Source organism: Salvelinus fontinalis, chromosome 25 (genome assembly GCF_029448725.1).
Source record: "Salvelinus fontinalis isolate EN_2023a chromosome 25, ASM2944872v1, whole genome shotgun sequence".
Classification (NCBI taxonomy): domain Eukaryota; kingdom Metazoa; phylum Chordata; class Actinopteri; order Salmoniformes; family Salmonidae; genus Salvelinus; species Salvelinus fontinalis.
In genome coordinates this window covers 5,486,765-5,513,609 of record NC_074689.1, presented here as the reverse complement: position 1 = coordinate 5,513,609, position 26,845 = coordinate 5,486,765, and the positions used below count along the sequence as shown (strand labels likewise).

The 26,845-nt window shown below is 44.7% G+C and overlaps 1 protein-coding gene and 1 pseudogene across 3 annotated transcripts in view; one reads left to right on the top strand and one right to left on the bottom strand.

The window, feature by feature from the left end:
* LOC129822794 (limb region 1 protein homolog) overlaps positions 1-11,872 on the top strand; it is a 62,486-nt gene extending 50,614 nt beyond the window's left edge. For all 3 annotated transcript variants that reach the window (XM_055881218.1, XM_055881217.1, XM_055881216.1), the window contains 5 exons: positions 1,646-1,719; positions 2,082-2,172; positions 2,826-2,892; positions 7,414-7,575; positions 8,782-11,872. In XM_055881218.1, the coding sequence (XP_055737193.1) occupies positions 1,646-1,719; positions 2,082-2,172; positions 2,826-2,892; positions 7,414-7,575; positions 8,782-8,867 (480 nt within the window). In that variant the 3' untranslated portion in view covers positions 8,868-11,872. The remainder of the gene's footprint in view (positions 1-1,645; positions 1,720-2,081; positions 2,173-2,825; positions 2,893-7,413; positions 7,576-8,781) is intronic.
* Positions 11,873-18,389: 6,517 nt separating this feature from the next.
* Positions 18,390-26,845, bottom strand: part of LOC129823304 (RING finger protein 32-like) — a 103,397-nt pseudogene continuing 94,941 nt past the window's right edge.

The following is a 26,845-nucleotide window of genomic DNA, read 5'->3' as shown; positions in this document are numbered from 1 at the left end:
CGCCACTGGAATGAAAAGGAGACTAGGTTGAAAGGTGGCTTAATGAGAAAGCTGCCACACGCCCACCCACCTGCCACTTTTTAACATGTTAATATCTTCCCAGTAACACTGAAGATTTGACCTTTCCCATAACATTGACACATGCATTACACAACCCCTCCCACTCCACTATTAATAAATGACATCAGATGCTGTGTGCTAATTCGCTGAGAGAGAGGGCTCTACAGAGACCTTTGCAGAAAAAGGTGTGAAACTACACTTTTTTATTTTCTCTTTCTTTGCCGTGTGTGTGTTTGTTTTAGAGAGTTTGTTCAAAGTGACCTGTACAAGTGTGTTTTTGTCAGTATTAATGCAGCTGGAGCTAGCTCCTAGATATCGACGCCGTTGATGCCGTTGTTAACTTGACAGAAGTGCAACCCTCTGAACAACGTGTCCCAGTGCTGCTGTGCCATAGCATGGATCTCTCCAACAGAGAACACGCGTCCCAAATGGCGTCCTGGTCCCTTTTCTAGCGCGCCACTTTTGAACAGGGCCAATGGGGCCCGGCTCAAAAGTAGTGCACTCTATAGGGAATACAGGGTTCCGTTTGGGACGCGGCCGACGCCTTCCTCTGCTGCGAGTCGCTCGAACACAGAGCAAGCAGGTCACTGATCCTCTTTTGGATTGAAGTGAAAAGTAGTTCATGTAAACAGCTAGGGTGCCAAGTCTTACAAAAGCAAATGTTTATCACTCAAACAAAACACAGATGCCGAGACTATTGGCGTAATATATAGATGTGTCTCTTTTTCCCGCACGAACTTCAATTGGGCAGGGCAGAAAACATCTGGCGTGTTTGCCGAAGCGTTTTCTTTTTGTTCTTTTTTTTTCATTTGTTATTGGCATGCATTCACGTTCTCCACTTTTTACCGTAAGCACTTCTGTGCCTTGCTGCTTGTTTCAACACCTGTTTACATATAGTGTGATGGACAGTGATTTGAAAAGGGAGTCTCTCTTTCATCTCTTTCCATCCATTACTGAGCCGGTTGGAGTCTGTGTTGAAGGGGAAACTTCGACTTGTGCCGAGTTTTAGGTAGGCTAGTGATTAAGAGCTTTGGGCAAGTAACTGAAAGGTTGCTGGTTCAAATCCCAGGGCCGATTAGGCGAAAATCTGTTGATGTGCCCTTGAGCAAGGTACTTAACCCTAATTGCTCCTGTAAGTCACTCTGGATAAGAGCCTGTGCTAAATGACTAAACTGTAATGTAAATGTTTTAACTTTTCCTTCTGTAATCACAGACTTACAGATTACAGAACCTAGCTAAGTACTTAACTTTTTAACTTTTGTCACATAAAATCATTATATTCAGGATTTATTTGCACTGTTAAAAAAAACTATTTTTGTGTTCTTCTGATGACACACAGACAAATGAGATCCTCTTTTTGAATGTTGATTTGATTTGTGGTCTAGCCTTTTGGTCTCTGCCTCTGGAACACATACCACTGCAGCATGGGGTTGAATCGAGCCCACTGCTATTTCAGCACACTCTCCTCCTATATTTCCTCTCCTTGTCTCCTGTCCTGTATCCACAATGAATCAAGAGGAGTGCGACTGCCCCCTTCCTTAACAAGACAACAACAACAAAACCCCCTCTTCCTCTGTCATTCCAGGATCGGGGGCTTGGGAACACCTCGCTGTCCACGTTCGGACTGGTCCAGGCTGTCGTCGACATCATCCTCATGTTGTATCCTTTCAATGTTCCCTCTGCTCTGGGGCCATATGAAGTGTCTGAGTAGGAGTACCGATCTAGGATCAAGTCCTCTGTCCATGTATTCTTTTTCATTGGGATAAAAAAAAAAAATGCGACACTGATCCTATTTCAGCAGTCCTACTCTGAGACATTTGATTCATATGGCCCTTGCTCCATAGTGATACGAGTGACATTCCCAGGGCCAGTGGTGTTTACTTACTTAAGACCTTGCTTAGCCGGACATCTTCTGGGACATTCTGTTGTGTTTCGTCACATTATTCCTTGGTGAAAAGGTGCCAACTGGCCACTTAAAATGTCAACAAATGTTGGATTTCTTGTCCTTGATTCCGCAACAGCTACTTGATGGTGTCCTCAGTTGTCGGCTTCTACAGCTTGCGAGTGTTTGAAGGCCTCACTCCCAGGAAAGACGACACGACCATGACAACGGTAAATGCACACACACAACCCGTGATGATATATTGAGACCTTGTGTTTCATCCTCTTCAGCCCCCCGCCTCAGTCCTCCGTCTGAATGGTTCAGTCCTCCGTCTGAATGGTTCAGTCCTCCGTCTGAATGGTTCAGTCCTCCGTCTGAATGGTTCAGTCCTCCGTCTGAATGGTTCAGTCCTCCGTCTGAATGGTTCAGTTGATCTCCCACCCAATATTTGTTTGTGAGTTGCGTAAACATGGACGCAGTGCAAGCGCTTCTTTTCTTGTACATCAGTGAGGGGTGTGGGGGGGCTGGTTGTGTGCTCTGTTTGGCTCACGGGGGCAACTTAGTAATGAGCGGGGGGAACGGTGAGGCTTGTTAACGAGCCATGGCGACTCAGTGAAAGGACTCGAAAGCCACAAAAGAGCAGAATCTGGTAATGAGCATCTTCAGAACTACTAATTGCACAATGTGTGTGGAATCCATTTACTGTGAAGAGGTGTGTGCGCGTGCACATCTGTGTGTGTGTACACAGTGTCTTGTTAAGGTAATCACGCCCTCAGTTCTCACACTCAGTGTCTCCGTCATGGCCTATCTATATGTTAATGGTTTTCATCAGTTAAGGTTCTATACCTGCTGACTCTAACGCTCTGCGACTCCCTCCATGTAGATCATTGGTTGCTGTGTGTCCATCCTGGTGCTGAGTTCAGCCCTGCCAGTCATGTCCAGAACACTTGGTGAGTCTCTCCTAGCTTTTATCCGTCTTTTGTAATTTTCTGTCCCAAATGGCACTCTATTCCCTATGAGCCCTGGTCAAAAGTAGTGCACTACATAGGGAATATGGTGCCATTTTGGACACTACCTTTTGACTTTGACATCTGTGAATATCACAATCTATTCAACCCATGGATTGAACACGTAGTGGATGGAAGGAATAGGTGAGCACTGATGTTCGGTGAACATTTCGGGATTGCTCTTGTGAGAAACTAATTGGAGGGAGGTGAACCCCCCCCCCCCCCATCAGACCGTTAAGGTTAACAAGTTAAATTCCCTCATAGTTTGCCATAGCGATTTGAGAAGAGAATGGAGCAAGAGTGGGAGAAAATGACATGATAGCAGCGGCGTCACAATGGCACTAATAAACACGCAGGGAACAGACACAGCTGTTCAAATAGCACCATCGCCTGTGTGTGTGTGTGTGTGTGTTGGCTTACAGTGAGTCATAGGGAGCTTTACAAAGTACCAACAGGTTCTGCTCTGTGACACTGAATAGATGAAAAGGAATAAATGAATGCTGCCCCCCCCCCCCCCTAGCCAAAGCCCTCTGGAGAAAGACGTGGGGAGAGGGAGTGTGTATGCTTGTGTAATGTGTGTGTCAATATTATGGGAGAGGTAAACTCTTTTAGTGTTACCATTCTGCTATTTTGTGAAGATATTAACATGTCAAAGGTGTGTGTGTGTGTGTGTGTGTGTGTGTGTGTGTGTGTGTGTGTGTGTGTGTAAACCAGAGAGCATGATTGCTGTAGCAAAATAAGTCAGATTACTTGGGTTTCAACTGATTGAAAAATAATTTAAAATACTTTGTTCCTGTTTGTGCTTGCCTGGCTTAATTAACCAATAGAAAGTCCCAAAACTGTAAACCCTGCCCATCTGGCACTCAGGCAAACGCTCAAAGTATTTGAAAGGATTGTTCAAGTATTTGAACGCATGTCTGAGAGAAATAAAGTGCACAGAGTTGAGGGGCTGTAGGAGAACCCGGGGCTAATGCTAACCGCTGCTTGTACAGTAGTCCTGTCGACCATGTTTTATTTAAGCTTCTCTTGAAGGAGGGCCGTGGGACCTGTAATGCTACTGAAATGGGAGTGCTCGTTTCTCAGTGGCAGCAACATCAGGGTTAGTTAGGGTGCAGACAAGGGTAAAAGTCCAATGAACACACTTTATTTGGGGGGGGGGGGGGCTAAAGAGGCTAGGCTTTACAGGTAGACCAGTTATCTAAGTGTGTGTGTTTGTTAGCATCAGAGTGATATAGGATGCGTCCCAAATGGCACCGTATTTCCTACATAGTGCACTACTTTAAACCATAGGGGGACATTTGGGGGACCCCACCCCCATCGCTCCCACCGATAAGTTATTTTTCTCCCCTGTATGTTTGTCTAAATTTCGTCTGCAGTGTCCCCAAAAAACACAGTAACAGTACTGTACTGCAGTACTGCAGCACAGAGGACTTGGGTCACTACTGTCAGCCTGGCTGCTGTTCCTGGGATAATACACTGGCTGAGCTCTGCTCAAATGTAGTGCTCTATATAGGGTATAGGGTGCCATTTGGTATACAGCCTACCAGAGTATAAACCATCTCAGAAAATGATCATTTATTACATAGATGCAATTCTAGATAGTCATTTATCGTTCCTTATCTGAAGTCGAATGAATAAGTAGGCCACCATTCTCGCAAATTAGTGGATGAATGATCAGAATGAATCAGCAAATGTAATCACCCACAACGGCTTCCATCTTACTTGGAATGGATTGTGAGACATGTTGGATATCACTTGGCCCACATACACACAGTAATACATAATGATACATTTTGCAAATGGTGATGAGAAAAACTGGCTGAAGTGAATTGGGTGATCAGAGGAAGACAGGTTCTTCTATGCGAGGTTACGTCATCTCTAGACACACACCATATAGGCAGCATCCCAAATGGCACCGTATTCCCTACAAAGTGCACTTGTTTTGACCAGAGCCCTACGGGCCCTTGGGACGTAGGCATAGTTTCCCCATCTGCTAACGGCGCCATTCCAAAGGCCCCCAAAAACTTTACTTCCCAACAGCTCCAAATACCAAACCAAGATCAAAATGTCTTGCATTAGAAATTAATTAGGCTTGACCGGTGTGGCAAGGTGTATTGACTGCCATCTCTCCAACCTCCCTGCCTCTCTTTTACAAGCAACTTGTTTAAAGGCCCTTGATGCTTGCCAACTGCTTAGAGGCTGTAGATGCATCTTTCCAGACACCAAATTGATTGCCACGCAGCAGTTTCGCAGGCATTACCGAAGGGGAGAAAAAATCCAAGAACATTACCTCACACTGTGAGCTATGCCAGTTTATGAATTGCGAAATTTGATCAAGACCGCTGAAGCGACTGGTCGGTTCATGTATTGATATTGGGTAGGCTTGTCGTGGTTTTAATTTGAAAGGTTGGCTGCATGCACTGTTATTTAGTTCACACGGGTAAAGAACATTGAAAGCACAGGAATGAATGAGTTCCACTGCTTCGGACTATAAGAGTGAAGACTATTTACAACTGAAGTGTTTTAATCCACCTCAGGGTAGGTTATCCTCCCGATCCTGTCACTTTTCAGTACATTTTTTTTTGACGGCAGCAAAACCCTCGACTACTGAGATGAGTCTGGGGGTGCGTCCCAAATGGCACCCAATTCCCTTGCGTAGTGCACTTCTTCTGGCCAGGGCTCTAGTCAAATGTAGTGCACTATATAGGTGCCATTTGGGACCAAGATGTTATTGTACTGGCCAGGGCTGGTGGAACATTCTGGAAGGTTCTAGAAGAAGCAGCAGCCCATGATAAATAAATAGGAAAACAATAGGGTGTTGACACCTCTGCATGCAGCGTGTGATCTGCCATGACAGATGGTTTGAAATGAGAAAACCCGCTCAGGTCTGGCAGAGTCCCAGCGTGGCTGTAAAAGGCCCTGGCCCCACTAGAGAAACGAGGGATTAGCAACTCTGTTCCGTCTCTGTCAATGCTGGAGAGATGGATGGATGGAGCAGTGGAGACAACCTCCCAATGCATTGAAACTGTTTGCAGCACGTCTCTACATTCGTTCCTCCTCAGTAACCTAACTGCAGATGTGTATGTAGCTAAATAGAGGACAGGATGAGGTGGCTACGGGGCCATATTGAAGTAGCTTTTGTGAAGTTCTGATGAAGTTCAGACATCGTTTTGTTTACGATGTGTATGATTCATACTAAGCATACACTGAGACGAGACATGGAGTGAATGCCTCTGACTGGCCTGAAACTGAGGATTCCCTCTCGCAGGGGGGTCAGGCCCGCCCGCCATGAGTTGTACAAGCGGTCTCGGCAACATCGGAAACCTACAAGATTCTGCTTGTTTGCTGTACTTCAGAACGGTTGACTCAGGTGTATGTGCAGGTGACTGTGGTCCCATTGATAGCCATGTTGCCTGGGGTGTGGCTCATTTCTGTATTTTTTTTGTTCCACTCGATTTTTGCACGCTAACAAATTGTCTATACAGTCCCACTAACAAAACAGTTTCCTATGAAAGGAATATTAGTAATCCGCCAAATGTCAGACAATGAAGATGACTTTATCTCAGGAAGAGTGGCATTGGCCGCTAAATCATTTATATAAAGGGTTTGGCTATTTTGGTTTTATTTTCGTCCATCCTGGATCCGGCACTGCCTGAGTATCTTAGTACACAGTGTACATCAAATGGTTTTTAGGTATAAGCGCTTCTTTCAATTTGGCCTTTCTTGCCTGTTGAAAGAGTCAGGCTATTGAAGAGACACTTTTCAAAGTGCCTCAACTGCCGACAGAACAGACATTGTTAAATAGTTAATTCGCTGAAGCAGTAGTGGAAAGGGAAGGGTTTGTGATTATAAACGCAACTCTCGTCTTGCCAAAGGTGTTTGGAAAAAGGAACATGTCTACTTAGTGCCTGTCATTGGGAAATAATCCAAGCTCACTTTTTTCCCTCCAGGTTTTGTGTGACATTTTTGTGCTCCGTGTTCGTGTCGATTGCTCTTGGTTTTCAGTCCACAGTGTCGGATCATGTAGGGCTGCTGGTCACTGCCTCAATGGGAATCAGAGAATAATGATAGGCCTACATTACTTAGACTACAGGGGCTGCTGAGGGTAGGACGGCTCATAATAATGGCTGGAATGGAGTGAATGGTATCAAACCCAAGGAAACCATGTGTTTGAGTTCGTTATCGTTGCATCGATTCCGTTCCAGCCATTCCTATGAGACCGTCCTGCCCAATTAAGTTGCCACCTAACTCCTGTGACTTAGACAGATAATTCAACCAGGGGTTAGAGCTGGTGTCAGTGTTGTGAAACGATCTGTGCTTGAAGTAAAATAAAAACATAATAAACTATGGTCCAGTATTTCTAAATGATCATGGTATAGTTATATTCATTGTTTTGTTTTATAATCCACTCAAATAGCAAAATATTGAATCTTCTTTTATTTAACATCTTCACACTCTTCACAGGTATCACCAGGTTTGATCTTCTCGGAGACTTCGGGAGATTCAATTGGCTGGGAAACTTCTATATCGTCCTATCGTACAACTTGCTGTTTGCCGTGGTAACTACTCTCTGCCTAGTCCGGAAGTTTACCTCAGCGGTCCGAGAGGAACTCTTGAAAGCATTAGGTAACATTTTTATATTCATATACTCATGTTCATGTCAAACAAAGCTGAAATTACATTATTACTGGTTCATTGAGTTACCGACATTCTTAAAGAATGCATTGCTATATACAATAATAAAGCCTTATCATAGATTACTACAGACAATGAGGACAATCGGAGAATATTGTTTTCAACAATTGATGAAAGCGCACTCTGTGCGTTTGAAATCCTCCACCTGTACAGTCTTTTAGATTTGAGTACTGCCTTTTATACCTTTTGACTATAAGATATTGGTAAAACTGGCATTTAATATGGAGTTGGTCCCCCCTTTGCTGCTATAACGGCCACCTCTATTCTGGGAAGGCTTTCCACTATATGTTGGAATATTGCTGCAGGGACTTGCTTCCATTCAGCCACGAGCATTAGTAAGGTTGGGCACTGATGTTGGGTGTTTAGGCCTGGCTCGCAATCGGCGGTTCAATTCATCCCAAAGGTGTTCGTTGAGGTCAGGGGTCTGTGCAGGCTAGTCAAGTTCTTACACGCCGATCTCGACAAACCATTTCTGTATGGTATAATAATGCTAATATTGGTGCCATGACTTGAATGGGATTTGTTCCACAAATGCTAAAACTTTAGCATGTGGAAACAGTGCCAGAGAAATTAAACCAAAGCATCTATTGCAGTCATACCTTATGTCATTTTGTAATTTGGGTGAACTATCCCTTTAAAGCCAGGTAATCAAATTAAATTGTTTTGGTCACATATACGGACAAGAAGTAAACTTTTAGGTTTTTGTGCATTTCAGTAATAATCAACACTAATTATATAGAAGTCAGTCTCCCTATGACTTATAACTCTTAACGGGTTCCAAGTCTGCAGGGGCTAGCTGGGTCTGCATTCTCTGCAACTCAGGCAGTAAAATGACTACTGTGGCTGCAGCCGGAGAGATGTATAGCCTAGTGTTGATTCCTGTCACACACACCTTGAGCGACAAAGTGGGGAAATGACGGCAAAATCCAATGTGCCTTAGGACTGATATGTGACAGTGAATATTATGAGGCGAAGGGGGAACGTCTCTCAAGCTTGTTGTGACACACCCAGGATCGTCTGATGTAGAAAATGTCAGACGGAGGCAGTAGTGTTTTGATTTTTTCCCATTCCTCGTCTTGAAGGTTAACTGTGTTTTTATTTTAATTACATTTCTGCCCCTTATCTCTTCCTGGCCAGGTCTGGATAAATTACAACTGTCAAACAGCCCCACAGACCCGGAGTCTGGGAAGCTCTCGGCCAACGGGCATCAGAAGACTCTGTAAAAGAGACAACGGACACACACACACCTAACGGCAGCCAAAGGGAGATTTTGATAGTACTGAACTCCACAGCAGAAGGTGAAAGGGATTGAGTCTGTGGAAGCGACTCAACACAGTTGAAGCGACTCCCACAATGTCTGACGGGCTTTGCGAACTGAGAAGAAACTGCAATTTATCTTCGTGACATTCCATCCTCTTCCTCGTGGATGGATGGATGCAGGACAGGGACTGGTTTGAGCCCTCTGACAGACTGCCGTCTTCACAACAGTGACCTTGATGTTGACCCCAACAGTGACTGACCATGGGCCACAGCCGATGTGTTGGGGACTTTCTTTTCCCTCAGCGCCAACTTTCTTCTCTCTCTTTGTCTATTCTTATCTCATTCTACCCTCTAACCGTTTTTGTGGAGAGCTCCCGTCCTGTAGGTTTTCACTCCAACTTTAATCTATCACACTTGATTCTAATAATTAGCTGGTTGATGAGCTGAATCAGGTTAGTTATAACTGGGGTTGGATCGAAAGGGTAGCTCTCCAGGAACAGGGTTGGAGAGCTCTGCTCTAACCAATCTCATTCTACCCTCTTGTGTTTCGTGCTTGCCTAATCACTTCTTATGTTATTTTCTCCCCATAACCTAACCATTGCACTATGCCGTATTGTCTTGGAAGATGCAATGTAACCTTTCGAGGCAGAGGCTGAAGAGACGCTCACTGATAGACTAGTGGGCATTTTTACACTTACGTCTACTATTTGTTTCCAGCCTGTTCTATTTCCACCACAGTTTCAAATACATGTTAGTTATAAAATGCAGCTCAAGGTTATTTGGAGAGAGAGAGAAAATGCCGCCTCACCAAAGTATAACGAGAAGACAATTCCATTTCAGAATTAGAAAGTAAATGTGATGTGGCCATGGGGGCATTCACATTAGATTACCTGTATTATATCTGAATACTGGGTGGTCTCCAACACTCATCTAATTCAGTATGTCATATCATGTATATTATATGTGTGAAGTATGTATGGCTACTGGTTAAATAAATGGACATTTTTATTTGTTTATGTCAGAAGATAATATGCAAAAAATGTGATAAGATGATGCCATTTTATGATAGACTTGCTTTGAAAGCACCTTGCATGGAAAATAAATCGTACTTATCACTCTTAGCCATTTTACACGTCACACCCAGTTGCTTTGCTTGTCCTCACAGGTGCCTGTGTATTACCACTTCTTGCCGGTACATTTAGTACCCGTTCACCACAGTGACCACACCGGAGCTCAGTCGGTGTCTCCTCCATTGACACAGAAAGAATGGGGAGGCACTGTGGAGGCGTGACTAGCCAAGCCTTCATCTTTCTGGTTGTCGCACGCCAGTTGTGAATGTGTAACAATGTGCTCTTTTTAATTTATCTTTACTCGTAGTCTGTAGGCCTACTGTGCTTTAATTTCATAAAAGATGTAGTTCATTATTTTGTCTTGATTTAATGGATGTTGTTTTTGGTGCTGTCGATTTCGATCACTCTAGAGATGGGGGGAAATTAAGTCTTTTTTTGGTCCCGAAGAGCAAAGATCGCAGCTTTCAGAGTTTGATCCTGTGGGTGGATGTTTTTAAAAAATGTTGTGCTTTGGTAAACTTGATCTCGATCTCCCCAAATAACTATTAAGCTATTTTAAAGTGTATCTTATTTCACTTGGCATGAAGCTTTTTTTGAACTTCTTCCTATTGTAAATGTTGTATTTGTACATACCATTTATGTTTCATACCTCTTTTGCATTATTTGGATGTAAATAGTGGGCTGCCGTTAAGCCTCAAGTGTTTGTTGTAAATAAGTCTACAGAAGCTCTTTTTGAACTGTGATGCTACTTGTCACTAGAAGCACCTTTTATGCCTTAGCTAGAGGAGGAATTCACCACAGTTTTTATAGGAGGCTCCTATTTGTGTGTGTGTGCTCACACGTGTAGGTATGTTTGTTCAAAAAAAGACAACTTTACTGTGAACACCTTGTCTCTGGATTTCAATTGCAAACCAGTTTGAACTTCTTCATTGTCCTTTGCGGTGAAGGTAGTGTATAATCTCCCCTTAACTCAAATAGCCATAGTGGGCTTCCAAAAATACGAATTACCAGAGAACCTGAGCACTTGTGAAAATGGAAGGTGATGGGCCCCAATAATTAATGTTTCATAGACTGTTTTTATGATGTGTTTTCAGTGTGACTTGTCATGATGGAAATGGCAGGGGATACGATTAACGTTTTTTATTAAAATATGCATTTGAGACTTCTTGTTTGTACAGGGACTGTTTTACTTTTAAAAAAAGGAATGTATTATACAGTAATAGTTTGAAAGGAAAGCAGTAGCTATTGTCTGTCACAAGGCTCACCTTAGATTCTGGAGTTCGCAGTGCCAAGCCTTGTACTGTGTTCTGTGCCCTCATTAAAATGCAAGATTATGAGTGATCCAATTTCACATCTCAGGTTGATTTGGTAATGCTGATGATAAATGATACTGTGAAAATCCAGAATTGAAAAAAAAATCACTAACCAAAACCCATTACTACTGTGGCTAATAACATCTGTTTCGTGTTTCCTTGATGACTGTGACCCCCTCTGTGTTCCTCTCACCCTCAACTATCAGTTTTATTCTTTAAAAAAATATTTTTTTTATTGCTTTTTCAGACAATGTTTTATGAAGAAGTACACCAGTGATCACAATCTATTACAATCTGACTTTTCCACTTAGTTTCTGTGGAGGACACAGTCGGGGCCTGTTCCAACCTAAGGGAACACTTTTGATTGCCTTGCGGGGTTTTTTTCACTCAGAGGGTTTGAATTGTTGAGGGCTGGCCTGTACTGTCGATGGAGTAGCTGGTAGTTTTGTCTGTCTGATTTTCTGTGTCTGCATGTCATTTCTTGCCCATTTATGTGAAAGTATATATTTTTTACCTTGTTCTTTTCTGAGTTGCTATATGTGTGTTTTGTTGTTGGTTTGTTTGCAAATAAAACAATGAAAATCATGTTTCTGTTGACGTTTGCTGCTTAATTTCACATTTACATTTGTGGCGTACGTCACAGGCTTCTTTTTGAGATGTAAGGGCACACTTGGCAAAAGTAAGCTTGCTGTTACCATGGCACTATCTGGCTGTATGAACTCCTGGCAAGTCAGTGGTAACACAGTATTCCGGGTTTGAGTCGCCATAGGAATGAGACTTGAGTAATAAATGCACTTTATTGGTGTGGATGCCTGAAAGTGATATTTGCATTTATCTTTTGATGATGCATTTTAAAGTATTTTAATAAAACAACAGGAATAACTTCCTGTTTTACTGCACATTTGATTCCATGTGTCCTTTACAGTCTACAAACCCCAACATATAAGACCTGCTGGAAGCACTCAATCTAAACCATTTTGCAAAATTATACGATTTCTGTGAAAATGCTTTTAATTTAGATTCTGGAGGTACTGTAGAAACATTTTCACTACATATACACTGAGTATTCAAAACATTAACACCACCTGCTCTTTCAATGACTGACCTGGTGAAAACAGGTGAAAGCTATGATCCCTTATTGATGTCACCTGTTAAATAAATCAGTGTAGATGAAGGGGAGAAGACAGGTTAAAGAAGGGTTTTTAAGTCTTGAGACAATTGAGACATCGATTGTGTATGTGTGCTATTCAGAGGGTGAATGGGAAAGACAAAATATTTAAGTGCCTTTAAATGGGGTAAGTTAGGTGCCAGGCACACCAGTTTGTGTCAAGAACTGCAACACTGCTAGTTTTTAACGCTCACTGTTCCCCATGTGTATCAAGGACATCCAGAAACTTGACTCAACTGTGGGCAGCGTTGAAGTCAACATGCGCCACCATCCCTGTGGAACGCTTTCGACACCTGGTAGAGTCCATGCCCTGACAAACTGAGCCTGTTCTGAGGGCAGAAGGGGGAGGGGGGAGGGTGCAGCTCAATATAAGGAAGGTGTTCTTAATTTTTTGTGCACTCAGTATGTACAGTCGTGGCCAAAAGATATACAAATAAATAATAGAACTGCACATTTTCACAAAGTCTGCTACCTCAGTTTGTATGATGGCAATTTGCATATACTCCAGAATGCTATGAAGAGTGATCAGATGAATTGCAATTAATTAATTAATTAATTGCAAAGTTGCTCTTTGCCATGCAAATGAACTGATCCCCAAAAAACATTTCCACTGCATTTCAGCCCTGCCACAAAAGGACCAGCTGACATGTCAGTGATTCTCTCATTAACACAGGTGTGAGCGTTGACGAGGACAAGGCTGGAGATCACTCTGTCATGCTGACTGAGTTCGATAAAAAAAATGTAACCTTTATTTAACTAGGCAGGTCAGTTAAGAACAAATTCTTATTTTCAATGACGGCCTAGGAACAGTGGGTTAACTGCCTTGTTCAGGTGCAGAACGACATATTTGTATCTAGTCAGCTCAGGGATTTGATTTTGCAACCTTTCGGTTACTAGTCCAATGCTTTAACCACTAGGCTACCTGCCGCCTCAGGAGAATAACAGACTGGAAGCTTCAAAAGGAGGGTGGTGCTTGGAATCATTGTTCTTCCTCTGTCGATCATGGTTACCTGCAAGGAAACACGTGCCGTCATCATTGCTTTGCACAAAAAGGGCTTCACAGGCAAGGATATTGCTGCCAGTAAGATTGCACCTAAACCAACCATTTATCGGATCATCAAGAACTTCAAGGAGAGTGGTTCAATTGTTGTGAAGAAGGCTTCATGGCGCCCAAGAAAGTCTTGCAAGCGCCAGGACCGTATCCTAAAGTTGATTCAGCTGCGGGATCGGGGCACCACCAGTACAGAGCTTGCTCAGGAATGGCAGCAGGCAGATGTGAGTGCATCTGCACGCACAGTGAGGTGAAGACTTTTGGAGGATGGCCTGGTGTCAAGAAGGGCAGCAAAGAAGCCACTTCTCTCCAGGAAAAACATCAGGGACAGACTGATATTCTGCAAAAGGTACAGGGATTGGACTGCTGAGGACTGGGGCGAAGTAATTTTCTCTGATGAATCCCCTTTCCGATTGTTTGGGGCATCCAGAAAAAAGCTTGTCCAGAGAAGACAAGGTGAGCGCTACCATCAGTCCTGTGTCATGCCAACAGTAAAGCATCCTGAGACCATTCATGTGTTACTTCTCAGCCAAGGGAGTGGGCTCACTCACAATTTTGCCTAAGAACACAGCCATGAATAAAGAATGGTACCAACACATTCTCCGAGAGCAACTTCTCCCAACCGTCCAGGAACAGTTTGGTGACGAACAATGCCTTTTCCAGCATGATGGAGCACCTTGCCATAAGGCAAAAGTGGCTTGGCGAAAAAAAACATTGATATTTTGGGTCCATGGCCAGGAAACTCCCTCTGTAGTGCCTTGCGGTCGAATGCCGAGCAGTTGAAATACCAGGCAGTGATGCAATCCGTTAGGATGCTCTCGATGGTGCAGCTGTAAAACCTTTTGAGGATCTGAGACCCATGCCAAATCTTTTCAGTCTCCTGAGGGGGAATAGGTTTTGTCGAGCCCCCTTCACAACTATCTTGGTGTGCTTGGACCATGTTAGTTTGTTGGTGATGTGGAGGCTAAGGTACTTGAAGCTCTCAACCTGCTCCACTACATTCCCGTTGATGAGAATGGGGGCGTGCTCAGTCCTCCTTTTCCTGTAGTCCACAATAATTTCCTTTGTCTTGACCACGTTGAGGGAGAGGTTGTTGTCCTGGCACCACATGGCCAGGTCTCTGACCTCCTCCGAATGGGCTGTCTCATTGTTGTCGGTGAACTTAATGACCGTGCAGTCATGAGTAAACAGGGAGTACAGGAGGGGACTGAGCACGCACCCCTGAGGGGCCCCCGTGTTGAGGATCAGCGTGGCGGATGTGTTGTTGTTTACCCTTACCACCTGGGTGCAGCCCGCCAGGAAGTCCAGGATCCAGTTGCAGAGGGAGGTGTTTAGACCCAGGATCCTTAGCTTCGTGATAAGCTTTGAGGGCACTATGGTGTTGAATGCTGAGCTGTAGTCAATGAATAGCATTCTCAAATACAGTTGAAGTCGGGAAGTCCACATACACCTTAGCAAATTATGTTTAAACTCAGTTTTTCTGAGTCCTGACATTTAATCCTAGTAAGAATTCCCTGCCTTAGGTCAGTTAGGATCACCACTTTATTTTAAGAATGTGAAATGTCAGAATAATAGTAGAGAGAATTATTTATTTCAGCTTTTATTTCTTTCATTACATTCCCAGTGGGTCAGAAGTTTACATACACTCAATTAGTATTTGGTAGCATTGCCTTTAAATTGTTTAACTTGGGTCAAACGTTTCGGGTAGCCTTCTACAAGCTTCCCACAATAATTTGGGTGAATTCTGGCCCATTCCTCCTGACAGAGCTGGTGTAACTCAGGTTTGTAGGCCTCTTTGCTCGCACACGCTTTTTCAGTTCTGCCATTGCAGTTCTACCGATACAGTTCCAAACTGTAGTTTTGCTTTTTTTATGGTGCAGTAGCTTCTTCCTTGCTGATGTTGTTTCAATGTTATGTCGATATAGGACTCGTTTTACTGTGGATATAGATACTTTTGTACCTGTTTCCTCCAGTATCTCAAGGTCCTTTGCTGTTGTTCTGAGATTGATTTGCACTTTTCGCACCAAAGTACGTTCATCTCTAGGAGACAGAACGCGCCTCCTTCCTGAGCAGTATGACGGCTGCGTGGTCCCATTGTGTTTATACTTGCGTACTATTGTTTGTACAGATGAACGTGGTACCTTCAGACGTTTGGAAATTGCTCCCAAGGATGAACCAGACTTGTGGAGGTCTACAATTTTGTTCCTGAGGTCTTGGCTGATTTCTTTAGATTTTCCCATGATGTCAAGCAAAGAGGCACTGAGTTTGAAGGTAGGCCTTGAAATCCATCCACAGGTACACCTCCAATTGACTCAAATTATGTCAATTAGCCTATCAGAAGCTTTTATGCCATGACATAATTTTCTGCAATTTTCCAAGCTGTTTAAAGGCACAGTCAACTTAGTGTACGTAAACTTCTGACCCACTGGAATTGTGATACAGTGAATTATAAGTAAATATAAAGTGAAATATAATATATCTGTAAACAATTGCTGGAAAAATTACTTGTGTCATGCACAAAGTAGATGTCCTAACCGACTTGCCAAAACTATAGTTTGTTAACAAGAAATTTGTGGAGTGGTTGAAAAACGAGTTTTAATGACTCCAACCTAAGTGTATGTAAACTTACGACTTCAACTGTAGGTGTTCCTTTTGTCCAGGTGTGAAAGGGCAGTGTGGAGTGCAATAGAGATTGCATCATCTGTAGATCTGTTGGGGCGGTTTGCAAATTGGAGTGGGTCTAGGGTTTCTGGGATAATAGTGATGTGAGCCATGACCAGCCTTTCAAAGCGCTTTATGGCTACAGCTGGGAATGCTACGGGTCAGTAGTCGTTTAGGTAGGTTACCTTGATGTTCATGGGCACAGGGACTATGGTGGTCTGCTTTAAACATGTTGGTATTACAGACTCAGACAGGGAGAGTTTGAAAATGTCAGTGAAGACTCACATCGGCTGTGGACAGCGTGATCACACAGTCATCCTGAACAGCTGGTGCTCTCATGCATGTTTCAGTGTCATTTGCCTCGCAGCGAGCACAGAAGTTTTTAGCTCATCTGGTAGGCTCGTGTCACTGGGCAGCTCTCGGCTGTGCTTCCCTTTGTAGTCTGTAATAGTTTGCAAGCCCTGCCACATCTGACGAGGGTCAGAGCCAGTGTAGTACGATTCAATCTTAGTCCTGTATTGACGCTTTGCCTGTTTGATGGTTCGTCGGAGGGCATAGCAGGATTTCTTATAAGCTTCCGGGTTAGAGTCCCGCTCCTTGAAAGCGGAAGCTCTACCCTTTAGCTCAGTGCGGTTGTTGGCTGTAATCCATGGCATCTGGTTGGGGTATGTACGTACAGTCACCGTGGGGACGACGTCATCGATGCACTTATTGATGAAGCCAGTGACTGATGTGGTGTACTCCTCAATGCCATCAGACGAATCCTGGAACATATTCCAGGCTGTGCTATTGAACTGGTCACTGGTGCTTCCTGCTTTCATTTTTGCTTGTAAGCAGGAATCAGAAGGATAGAATTATGGTCAGATTTGCCAAATGGGAATGGCATATCGCTTAAGAATGCTGTGGTAGCTATGCTGGTTAAGTGTGCCTTGAATTCTAAATAAATCACAGACAGTGTCACCAGCAAAGCACCCCCACACCATAACACCTCCTCCGTGCTTCATGGTGGGAACCACATATGCAAAGATCATCCGTTCACCTGCTCTTTGTCTCACAAAGACACAGCGGTAATAACCAAAGATCTCATATTTGGACTCATCAGACCATAGGACATATTTTCACTGGTCTAATGTTGATTGCTCGTGTTTCTTGGCCCAAGCAAGTCTCTTCTTATTATTGGTGCAGGCCTGATTCATACAGTCTCATCTGAACAGTTGATGTTTAGATGTGCCACAATACAGATGGTTCAGACGGGGCGATGAAAGCCCTAGCGTGCATTATAAGACTCACTCAGTTTTTTGTAAACACAGAGAATTATTGGCCCAAGCAAGTCTCTTCTTATTATTGGTTTCCTTTAGAAGTTATTTCTTTGCAGCATTTCGACCATGAAGGCCTGATTTCATACAGTCTCCTCTGAACAGTTGATGTTGAGATGTGTCTGTTACTCAAACTCTGTGAAGCATTTATTTGGGCTGCAATTTCTGAGGCTGGTAACTCTATGAACTGATCCTCTGCCGAAGAGGTAACTCTGGGTCTTCATTTCCTGGGGCGGTCCTCATGAGAGCCAGTTTCATTATAGCGCTTGATGGTTTTTAAGACTGCAGTTGAAGAAACTTTCAAAGTTCTTGAAATTTTCTGAATTGACTGACCTTCATGTCTTAAAGTAATGATGGACTGTTGTTTCTCTTTGCTTGTTTGAGCTGTTCTTGCCATAATATGGACTCTGTCTTTTATCAATAGGGCTATCTTCTGTATACCACCCCTACCTTGTCACAACACAACTGATTGGCTCAAACGCATTAAGAAGGAGAGAAATTCCACAAATGAACTTTTAACAAGGCACACCTGTTAATTGAAATGCATTCCAGGTGACTACCTCATGAAGCCATTTGAGAGAATGCCAAGAGTGTGCAAAGCTGTCATCAAGGCAAAGGGTGGCTACTTTGAAGAATCCCAAATATAAAATATATTTTGATTTGGTTGCTACATTATTCCATATGTGTTATTTCATAGTTTTGATGTCTTCACTAGTATTCTACAATGTAGAAAATAGTCAAAATAAAGAAAAACCCTTGAATGACTAGGTGTGTCCTAACTTTTGGTTGGTACTGTGAGTGTGTGTGTGTGTGTGTGCGTGCGTGTGTGTGTGTGTGTGTGTGCGTGCGTGCGTGCGTTGAAGTTACATCCAACCAGTTTTTGTTCTATCCTCCCTGCGTCCGTCCCTAGTCTGGGGATGCGGTGAGGCAAGTGGGACACTCCCGTGTCACTCTCTGGATGACCTGTGACAGACAGGGCTGTTACCTGAAGGGATGGACCAGCATTCCAAAATAAGACTTCAAGTCTTCAATAAATTCCCACAACACGTTACCACACCACCACATACTGTTAGGGTCAATTCCATGTCGATTAAGGAAGGGAACTCACATTTTCCTCAAACCCTATGAACATTTTGGGGAATTAGAATTTCAGTCTACTTCCTGAATTGACAATGGCGAACGTGTATAAAAATGGCTGAATTCAGATATCACGTCATTGCACTGACTGTTTAAACTACGGTGTGTTACATGGTTCAAAGTGCCTATAAATCAGCACAAGCTACTTTTTTCCATTTTTCAATTAAGAGTAACGGAGAGCAATGTACAATACGGCAAACTTAACAAAACGCGGAATTTGTTGTAAGTGCAAGGTGTCACACCCTGGCCTTAGTATTATTGGTTTTCTTTATTATGTTAGTTAGGTCAGGGTGTGACATGGGTAATGTTTATGTTTTGTTGTTTTGGGTGTTTATTTGGTAAAGGGGTTAATGGTTGTAGTGTATGGTTTTGTGTTGAGTGTAGATGTCTAGTATTGTCTATGGTGGTTAGTATTCTAGGAGAGTCTATGGTTGCCCGAATGAGTTCCCAATTAGAGACAGCTGATTTCGGTTGTCTCTGATTGGGAGCCTTATTTAGGGTAGCCATAGACTCTCATTGGTTGTGGGTAATTGTCTATGTCAGAACGTTTGTAGCCTGTCTGTTTATGCACAACGTTTGTAGCTTCACGGTCGTTTTGTTGTTTTTGTTAGTTTGTATAGAGTTTTTGTGTCGTGTTCATCTTCGTGTTTTGTTTAATAAAGAAGATGGCTTATTTTCCAAGAGCTGCATTTTGGTCCGTCAATCCACCACACGATCGGGACAGAATTACCCACCATAGGACCAAGCGGCATGGAAGGCGGCAACAGGACATACCTACACAGGATCTCTGGAGTTGGGAGGAGGAATTGGAAGAAGATCCATGGGCACAACCTGGAGAATATCGCCTCCCTCGTGAAGAGCTGGAGGCAGCGAAAGCCGAGAGGAGGCGATATGAGGAGGCAGCACGGAGACAAGGCTGGAGACCCGTGAGTACACCCCAAAAATTTCTTGGGGGGGGCCTTAAAGGGAGGGTGGCGAAGTCAGGTAGGAAACCTGCGCCTACTCCCTGTACTTACCGTGGAGAGCGGGAGTACGGGCAGACACCGTGTTACGCAGTAGAGCGCACGGTGTCTCCTGTACGCGTGCATAGCCCGGTTCGGTACATTGCAGCTCCACGTATCGGCCGGGCTAGACTGAGCGTTGAGCCATATGTCATGAAGCCGGCCCAACGCATCTGGTCACCAGTGCGTCTCCTCGGGCCGGCGTACATGGCACCAGCCTTACGCATGGTGTCCCCGGTTCGCCTACATAGGCCGGTGCGGGTTATTCCACCTCCCCGCACTGGTCAGGCGACGGGGAGCATAGAACCAGGTAAGGTTGGGCAGGCTCGGCGTTTAAGGGAGCCAGTACGCCTGCACGGTCCGGTATTTCCGGCGCCACCTCCCCGCCCCAATCCAGTACCACCAGTGCCTCTTCCACGCACTAGCTATATGGTGCGTGTCTCCAGCCCTTTACCACCAGTGTCTAAACCACGCACCAAGCCTCCTGTGTGTCCCCAGAGTCCTGTGCGTCCTGTTGCTGCTCCCCGCACTAGCCCTGAGATGCGTGTCCCCAGCCCGGTGCCACCAGTCCCGGCACCACGCACCAGGCCTACAGTGCGCCTCAGCCGGCAGGAGTCTGCCGTCTGCACTGCAATGACTGAACTGCCTGTTTGCCAAGCGCCATCTGAGCCATCCGTCTCCCCAGCGCCATCTGAGCCATCCGTCTCCCCAGCGCCATCTGAGCCATCCGTCTGCAATGAGCCTGCAAAGCCGCCCGTCTGCCATGAGCCTGCAAAGCCGCCCGTCTGCCATGAGCCCACTGAGCCGTCCGCCAGACAGGAGCCGCTAGAGCCGCCAGCCAGACAGGAGCCGCTAGAGCCGTCAGTCAGACAGGATCTGCCAGAGCCGCCAACCAGACAGGATCTGCCAGAGCCGCCAACCAGACAGGAGCAGCCAGATCAGTCAGCCAGCCATGAGCAGCCAGATCCGTCAGCCAGCCATGAGCAGCCAGATCCGTCAGCTAGCCATGAGCAGCCAGATCCGTCAGCCAGCCATGAGCAGCCAGATCCGTCAGCCAGCCATGAGCAGCCAGATCCGTCAGCTAGCCATGAGCAGCCAGATCCGTCAGCTAGCCATGAGCAGCCAGATCCGTCAGCTAGCCATGAGCAGCCAGATCCGTCAGCTAGCCATGAGCAGCCAGATCCGTCAGCTAGCCATGAGCAGCCAGATCCGTCAGCTAGCCATGAGCAGCCAGATCCGTCAGCTAGCCATGAGCAGCCAGATCCGTCAGCTAGCCATGAGCAGCCAGATCCGTCAGCCAGCCATGAGCAGCCAGATCCGTCAGCCAGCCATGAGCAGCCAGATCCGTCAGCCAGCCATGAGCAGCCAGATCAGTTAGCCAGCCATGAGCAGCCAGATCTGTCAGCCAGCCATGGGCTGTCCCTCAGTCCGGAGCTGCAGTCCCTCAGTCCGGAGCTGCAGTCCCTCAGTCCGGAGCTGCCATTCCTCAGTCCGGAGCTGCCCCTTCCCCAGGTGCTGCCCCTTCCCCTGGTGCTGCCCCTTCCCCTGGTGCTGCCCCTTCCCCTGGTGCTGCCCCTTACCCTGGTGCTGCCCCTTACCCTGGTGCTGCCCCTTACCCTGGTACTGTCCCTGACCCTGGTACTGCCCCTGACCCTGGTACTGCCTCTTACCCTGGTACTGCCCCTTAGTCTGGAACTGCCCCTGAATGCAATGGGGTTAATGTGGAGGGGGGTCGTTTGGAGAAAGCCTAGGAGGTGGTTAGGTACTGTGGTGACGAGGGGACCGCGACCAGAGCCGGAGCCGCCACCGTGGAAGGAAGCCCACCCAGACTCTCCCCTAGACTGTGTATGGTGCGCCCGGAGTTCGCGCCTCAAGGGGGGGGTTATGTCACACCCTGGCCTTAGTATTATTGGTTTTCTTTATTATGTTAGTTAGGTCAGGGTGTGACATGGGTAATGTTTATGTTTTGTTGTTTTGGGTGTTTATTTGGTAAAGGGGTTAATGGTTGTAGTGTATGGTTTTGTGTTGAGTGTAGATGTCTAGTATTGTCTATGGTGGTTAGTATTCTAGGAGAGTCTATGGTTGCCCGAATGAGTTCCCAATTAGAGACAGCTGATTTCGGTTGTCTCTGATTGGGAGCCTTATTTAGGGTAGCCATAGACTCTCATTGGTTGTGGGTAATTGTCTATGTCAGAACGTTTGTAGCCTGTCTGTTTATGCACAACGTTTGTAGCTTCACGGTCGTTTTGTTGTTTTTGTTAGTTTGTATAGAGTTTTTGTGTCGTGTTCATCTTCGTGTTTTGTTTAATAAAGAAGATGGCTTATTTTCCAAGAGCTGCATTTTGGTCCGTCAATCCACCACACGATCGTGACACAAGGGGTCCGCCATATTAATGCACCTCCGCTATTGAAATGGAATTGACCCCAACCTTGCTACCACACATTTATAATGGTTATAATTATAATTATCTTCTCTCACAAAGCCTCCTTACACACCCCTGTTCAGTTGACATTATCTACTTTAGCGTGTCACACAAGCTTGATTGTTTGGCCGTGTGTCTCTGAGATACCGTTGGGGGGGCAGGTGTCTGCTGCAACTCCCCCAATGATTAACTCTGAGACAGCTTCCTTTATTCAGAAACAGGCTTAAACGCTTGATAATGAGCTTTGCGACTTTTATAGTGTTTACCTTCATGAGGAAGGTGCACTGTGTGCGATTAACACCCCGAGTTCACCGTTTGATTCTCTCTGTACGAGTCAAGGTTGAGCAACACCTGTTGCCCTGCGCACAACCTTTTAACACAAGATAAAGAAACGTACCCTTTTTCACCTCCTGTGGGATTGTGGGAAACTACATTGGCTGGCTTTAAAAATACCTATATACAACAGAGCCTATGGAACAGCAAATCTAGATCTCTTTTCATTTCGAACCACAGTACAGATGGTTCAGACGGGGCGATGAAAGCCCTGGCGTGCATTATAAGACTCGCTCAGTTTTTTGTAAACAGAGAGAATTATTTCTATCATTCACTTTTAAAGGTGAATGATCATCTCTGGGAGATTTGACTTTGTGTAGCAGCTGCCTCTCCTGGACAAGCGTCGGCATGTTGAATGAATGGCATGGCTACCGGGAGAAATAGACCAGGGTTAAAACTTTATGAGATTCTCTTTGATAGTGCACTATGGTATTTGTATGGTGAGTTTTTCCACAGTAGGGTTTGCACAATTCCTGTAACTTTCCCAAGGTTCCCAGATTTTCCAGAAATCCTGCTTGGAGATTTTCCCGGAAAACCTGGGAATTTTGGGAATGTTCCAGGAATTTTGCAACACTTTTCCACAGTCAGGGCCCAAATCTTATCCTGTATTTTCCTCCAATCATCCATCTGCGGCTCTGAGATGTGCTCTCTCTCATACTGATTGAACACTCTTCAGCTCGATGACACAACTCGTCGATATCATTCAGGAAAGCCTCCAGGTCTGTGTGGCGGTATTGGACAAAGCTGTCATTCCACTCCTGCAACTAATTGGAAACCATTTAGTTGTACAAAGGGGCATCTTTCAATTGTTTTTATCTCAGATTTAATTACTGCTGTATTGTAATGCTTGAAGCCTGCTGACAAAGTCAAGTTGCTAAACAGGCCAGATTGATACCGGCACGTCTCAGACTTACATGGAACATTTATGGAAGCCAGTAATAGGATAGCTGGTGCTGGGAAACACACACACACGCACGTGCGCACACACACAAGCCATCCCTCAGGCTGCCCCACCGAGCTCGCTCATGTCACAGTGACATCACAAGTGCTTTATTGCCGGGCTTTTATCACGAGTTAAACAACTGTTAACCATTCCGATGAGGTTTTATGAGCTGACTTTTCTACAGCGAATCCAAAAAACATGGACCCTGGTGAACTTTGCCTTGTCTCACCGCAGACGCAGAGGACAGAAAAAAGGGATGGAGCGAGGGGGGCAAAGAACGGGGCTAAGAGGGTGCCGCGTTATCTGACTGCAATCCATTTTGATGTCACCAGTTGTCCTCCTTAATGTGTTGACTTAGGGTCGGACGTCAAAAAGGTATAAATGGAAAGCTGGTCATCGCAGTCGGCTGATAAGAATGTGAAAACTGGTAGAACGTCTTAAAGGCTTTGCTGCCTTGGAGCAACTGGGCCTATAGAGCTCTGTTCAAAAGTGGTGCACTAAATAGGGAATAGGGTGCCATTTGGGACTCAACCTGTCTCAGGGTGATGGAGGATGTCCTACTCTATCTCAGAATCTTCTAGGAGCCGCCAATCCCCATCCTTGACGTGGCCGTCACTGGCACCAGGATGGGACCCTGGACGGGGCTAATGAGTTCCAACAGAGTTAATGAGACCAATATAATGTCTGCTCGGTGTTTACGTGACATTCTAAGGCAGGGTTTATAGGTGATGGACCTCTCCGAGCGCATTGCAAGTTGGGCGTAATCAACGGGTCTCTCTGAATCCATAGAGGCACTCTGATTGATTACATAGAGCCCTAGAGAGAGAAGTGATTGGCGGCTCCTAGAGGATTCTAGGATAGAGTAGGACATCCTACAGAGGCACTCTATTCCCTATTTAGTGTACTACTTTGGACCAGAGCCCTATTTTATTTTAATTTTAATTATATATCTTTTTTTAAAACCTTTATTTAACTCGGCAAGTCAGTTAAAGAACAAATCATTTTTTACAATGACGGCCTACCGGGAACAGTGAGTTAACTGCCTTGTTCAGGGGCAGAATGACAGATTTTTACCTTGCCAGCTCAGGGATTCGATCCAGCAACCTTTTGGTTACTGGCACAACGCTCTAACCAATTGGCTACTTACCGCCCCAAAGGGGTGCATTTGGGACAGAACCCAAAGCTCACACGACAAATATACCAGTAAAATCAGTATAAGTGCTACTCAAGTTTTAACTTGTCTGTTTGATGGGAAAATGTCATAGCTAGTGAACAACTGTGCCGACTGGTAAAGATAGAACCAAATGGAGTGAAAAGCTCAATAGTAGCCATGGGCAGTGTTTTCTATTCAGCCCTGCCTCTGCAGACCTGCACTACAGTCAGAGGTAAGTCAGTCAAATGGAGGGGGAGATTTCAGTCTCACTAGGTGGCAATCTTCCCTTTTCCAGGGAGCCACAGACCAGAGAAGGCAGAGTGGCCTTAATGTCGGTAGGCCCCCTTCCAGTTGCTAGATCCCCGCAACCAGCCAGCCAAAGCTGAAAGGACTAACCCTTTAGAATGTGTATTCTTTCCTCAGATCAAAGTGAAAAAAGCCAATGCAAATGACAACCGGGGAACCTGCCCCCGATATGCATTGGGGGCAAAAATCACAGACAAACACTTGCTTTTGTGTTGACCCTGGAATGTCCAGACTGTTTGACCACAACACACACTCTCCATAATTAGTATACAAACAGTGTATGATTCACACGGCATCAAAGGCCCTCTGGGGCTGCTTAGAGAGTTCAGTTCCCCCTTACTCGGCCCTCCATCTCCACTGAGGCCCATGTCCACTCCACACTGACCTGTGATCAGATCGGCTGTCTGTCCATCAATCACGGCGACCTAAAGTCCACCACTGCTAAATAGGTGAGGAATGTCTGGCGGGTGAGTTTCAGGAAGAATGCTGACTTAGTATGCATCCCAAATGGCACCCTATTACCTTTATAGGGCACTACTTTTGACCAGGACACATAGAGCTCTGATCAAAAGCAGTGCACTTTATAGGGAATAGGGTGCCATTTGCGACACATACTTATAGGAGTAGGGAAAAGCCTCAGCAATGTGACCTGGTGGTCACCAGTTGACAGACTCACCAGATAAGTGTTTTGAGCCGTCATGGCATTGTTCAGTATATAGTAGGGTCGTTCAACGAAATGAGTGCCTTTTGTGTAACTTTGATATTTTAAGTTGAAATTGTGCACCAGTATTGCATTTTAAAAGCCTGTTATATTAAATGAAGTGCCCTTTAATATAGACCACATGGATAATTCAATAAATCTGCTTTTTAATACACAGTACCAGTCAAAAGTTTAGACACACCTACTCATTCAAGGTTTTTCTTTATTTTTACTATTTTCTATATTGTAGAATAATAGTGAAGACATCAAAACTATGAAATAACACATATGGAATCATGTAGTGACCAAAAAAGTGTTAAACAAATCAAAATACATATCATATTTTAGAAGTCGCCACCCTTTGCCTTGATGACAGCTTTGCACACTCTTGTATTTGGCCATATTCCCAGTCACCTTTCCATGGTTAAATGCGTTGGTTCGTGCTTTCAGTTTTGCGTGAATTCCGCCATCTATCCACGGTTTCTGGTTAGGGTAGGTTCTAATAGTCACAGTAGGTATAACTCCTCCTATACACTTCCTTATAAACTCACTCACCGAATCAGCGTATACGTCAATATTATTCTCTAGGCTAGCCGGAACATGTCCAAGTCCGCGTGATCAAAACAATCTTGAAGCGTGGATTCCGATTGGTCCGACCAGCGTTGAATAGTCCTTAGCACGGGTACATCCTGTTTGAGTTTCTACCTATAGGAAGGAGGAGCAAAATGGAGTCGTGGTCAGATTTGCCAAAAGGCGGGCGTGGGAGGGCCTTGTATGGATTGTGGAAGTTAGAGTAGCAGTGATCCAGTGTTTTACCAGTGCCAGTGCTACAGTCAATATGCTGATAGAATTTAGGTAGCCTTGTTCTCAAATTTGCTTTGTTAAAATCCCCAGGTAATATTTGACAAAAACCTTCAACCCTGTTAAGGTCAACCCAACAATTACTTTATTTGGCACTTAATAGGCACTTATTATAGTATTTTTTTGAGATGGGAAAATGTGTTTTTAATGAATTTGAACATGTGACCTTAATGGCACAATGGTAAAATCTGGTGAAATTAAACTTTTTAAAAATGTTTTATTAAGTTACATTTAAGAAAAGGCACCAAATTGATGTAACAACCCAGTAAATAGAGGGAAACATGCAGTCCAATCTCTGGAGAAGTTAACCTGATGGCACACCTCTCTTTGAAGAGGCGAGCTCCATCGTGAATTTCTGGTCTCATACTGCTCCTTCCTGTACAGAGGACAGAACTTCCTACCTGAAAACCTCTCAAAGGCCTGCATACTGGCTCTGTGAAACACATGGGAACGGGACATCAAAACCTAGACACAATATGAATATCATTAGTGCTGATTGTTGAAT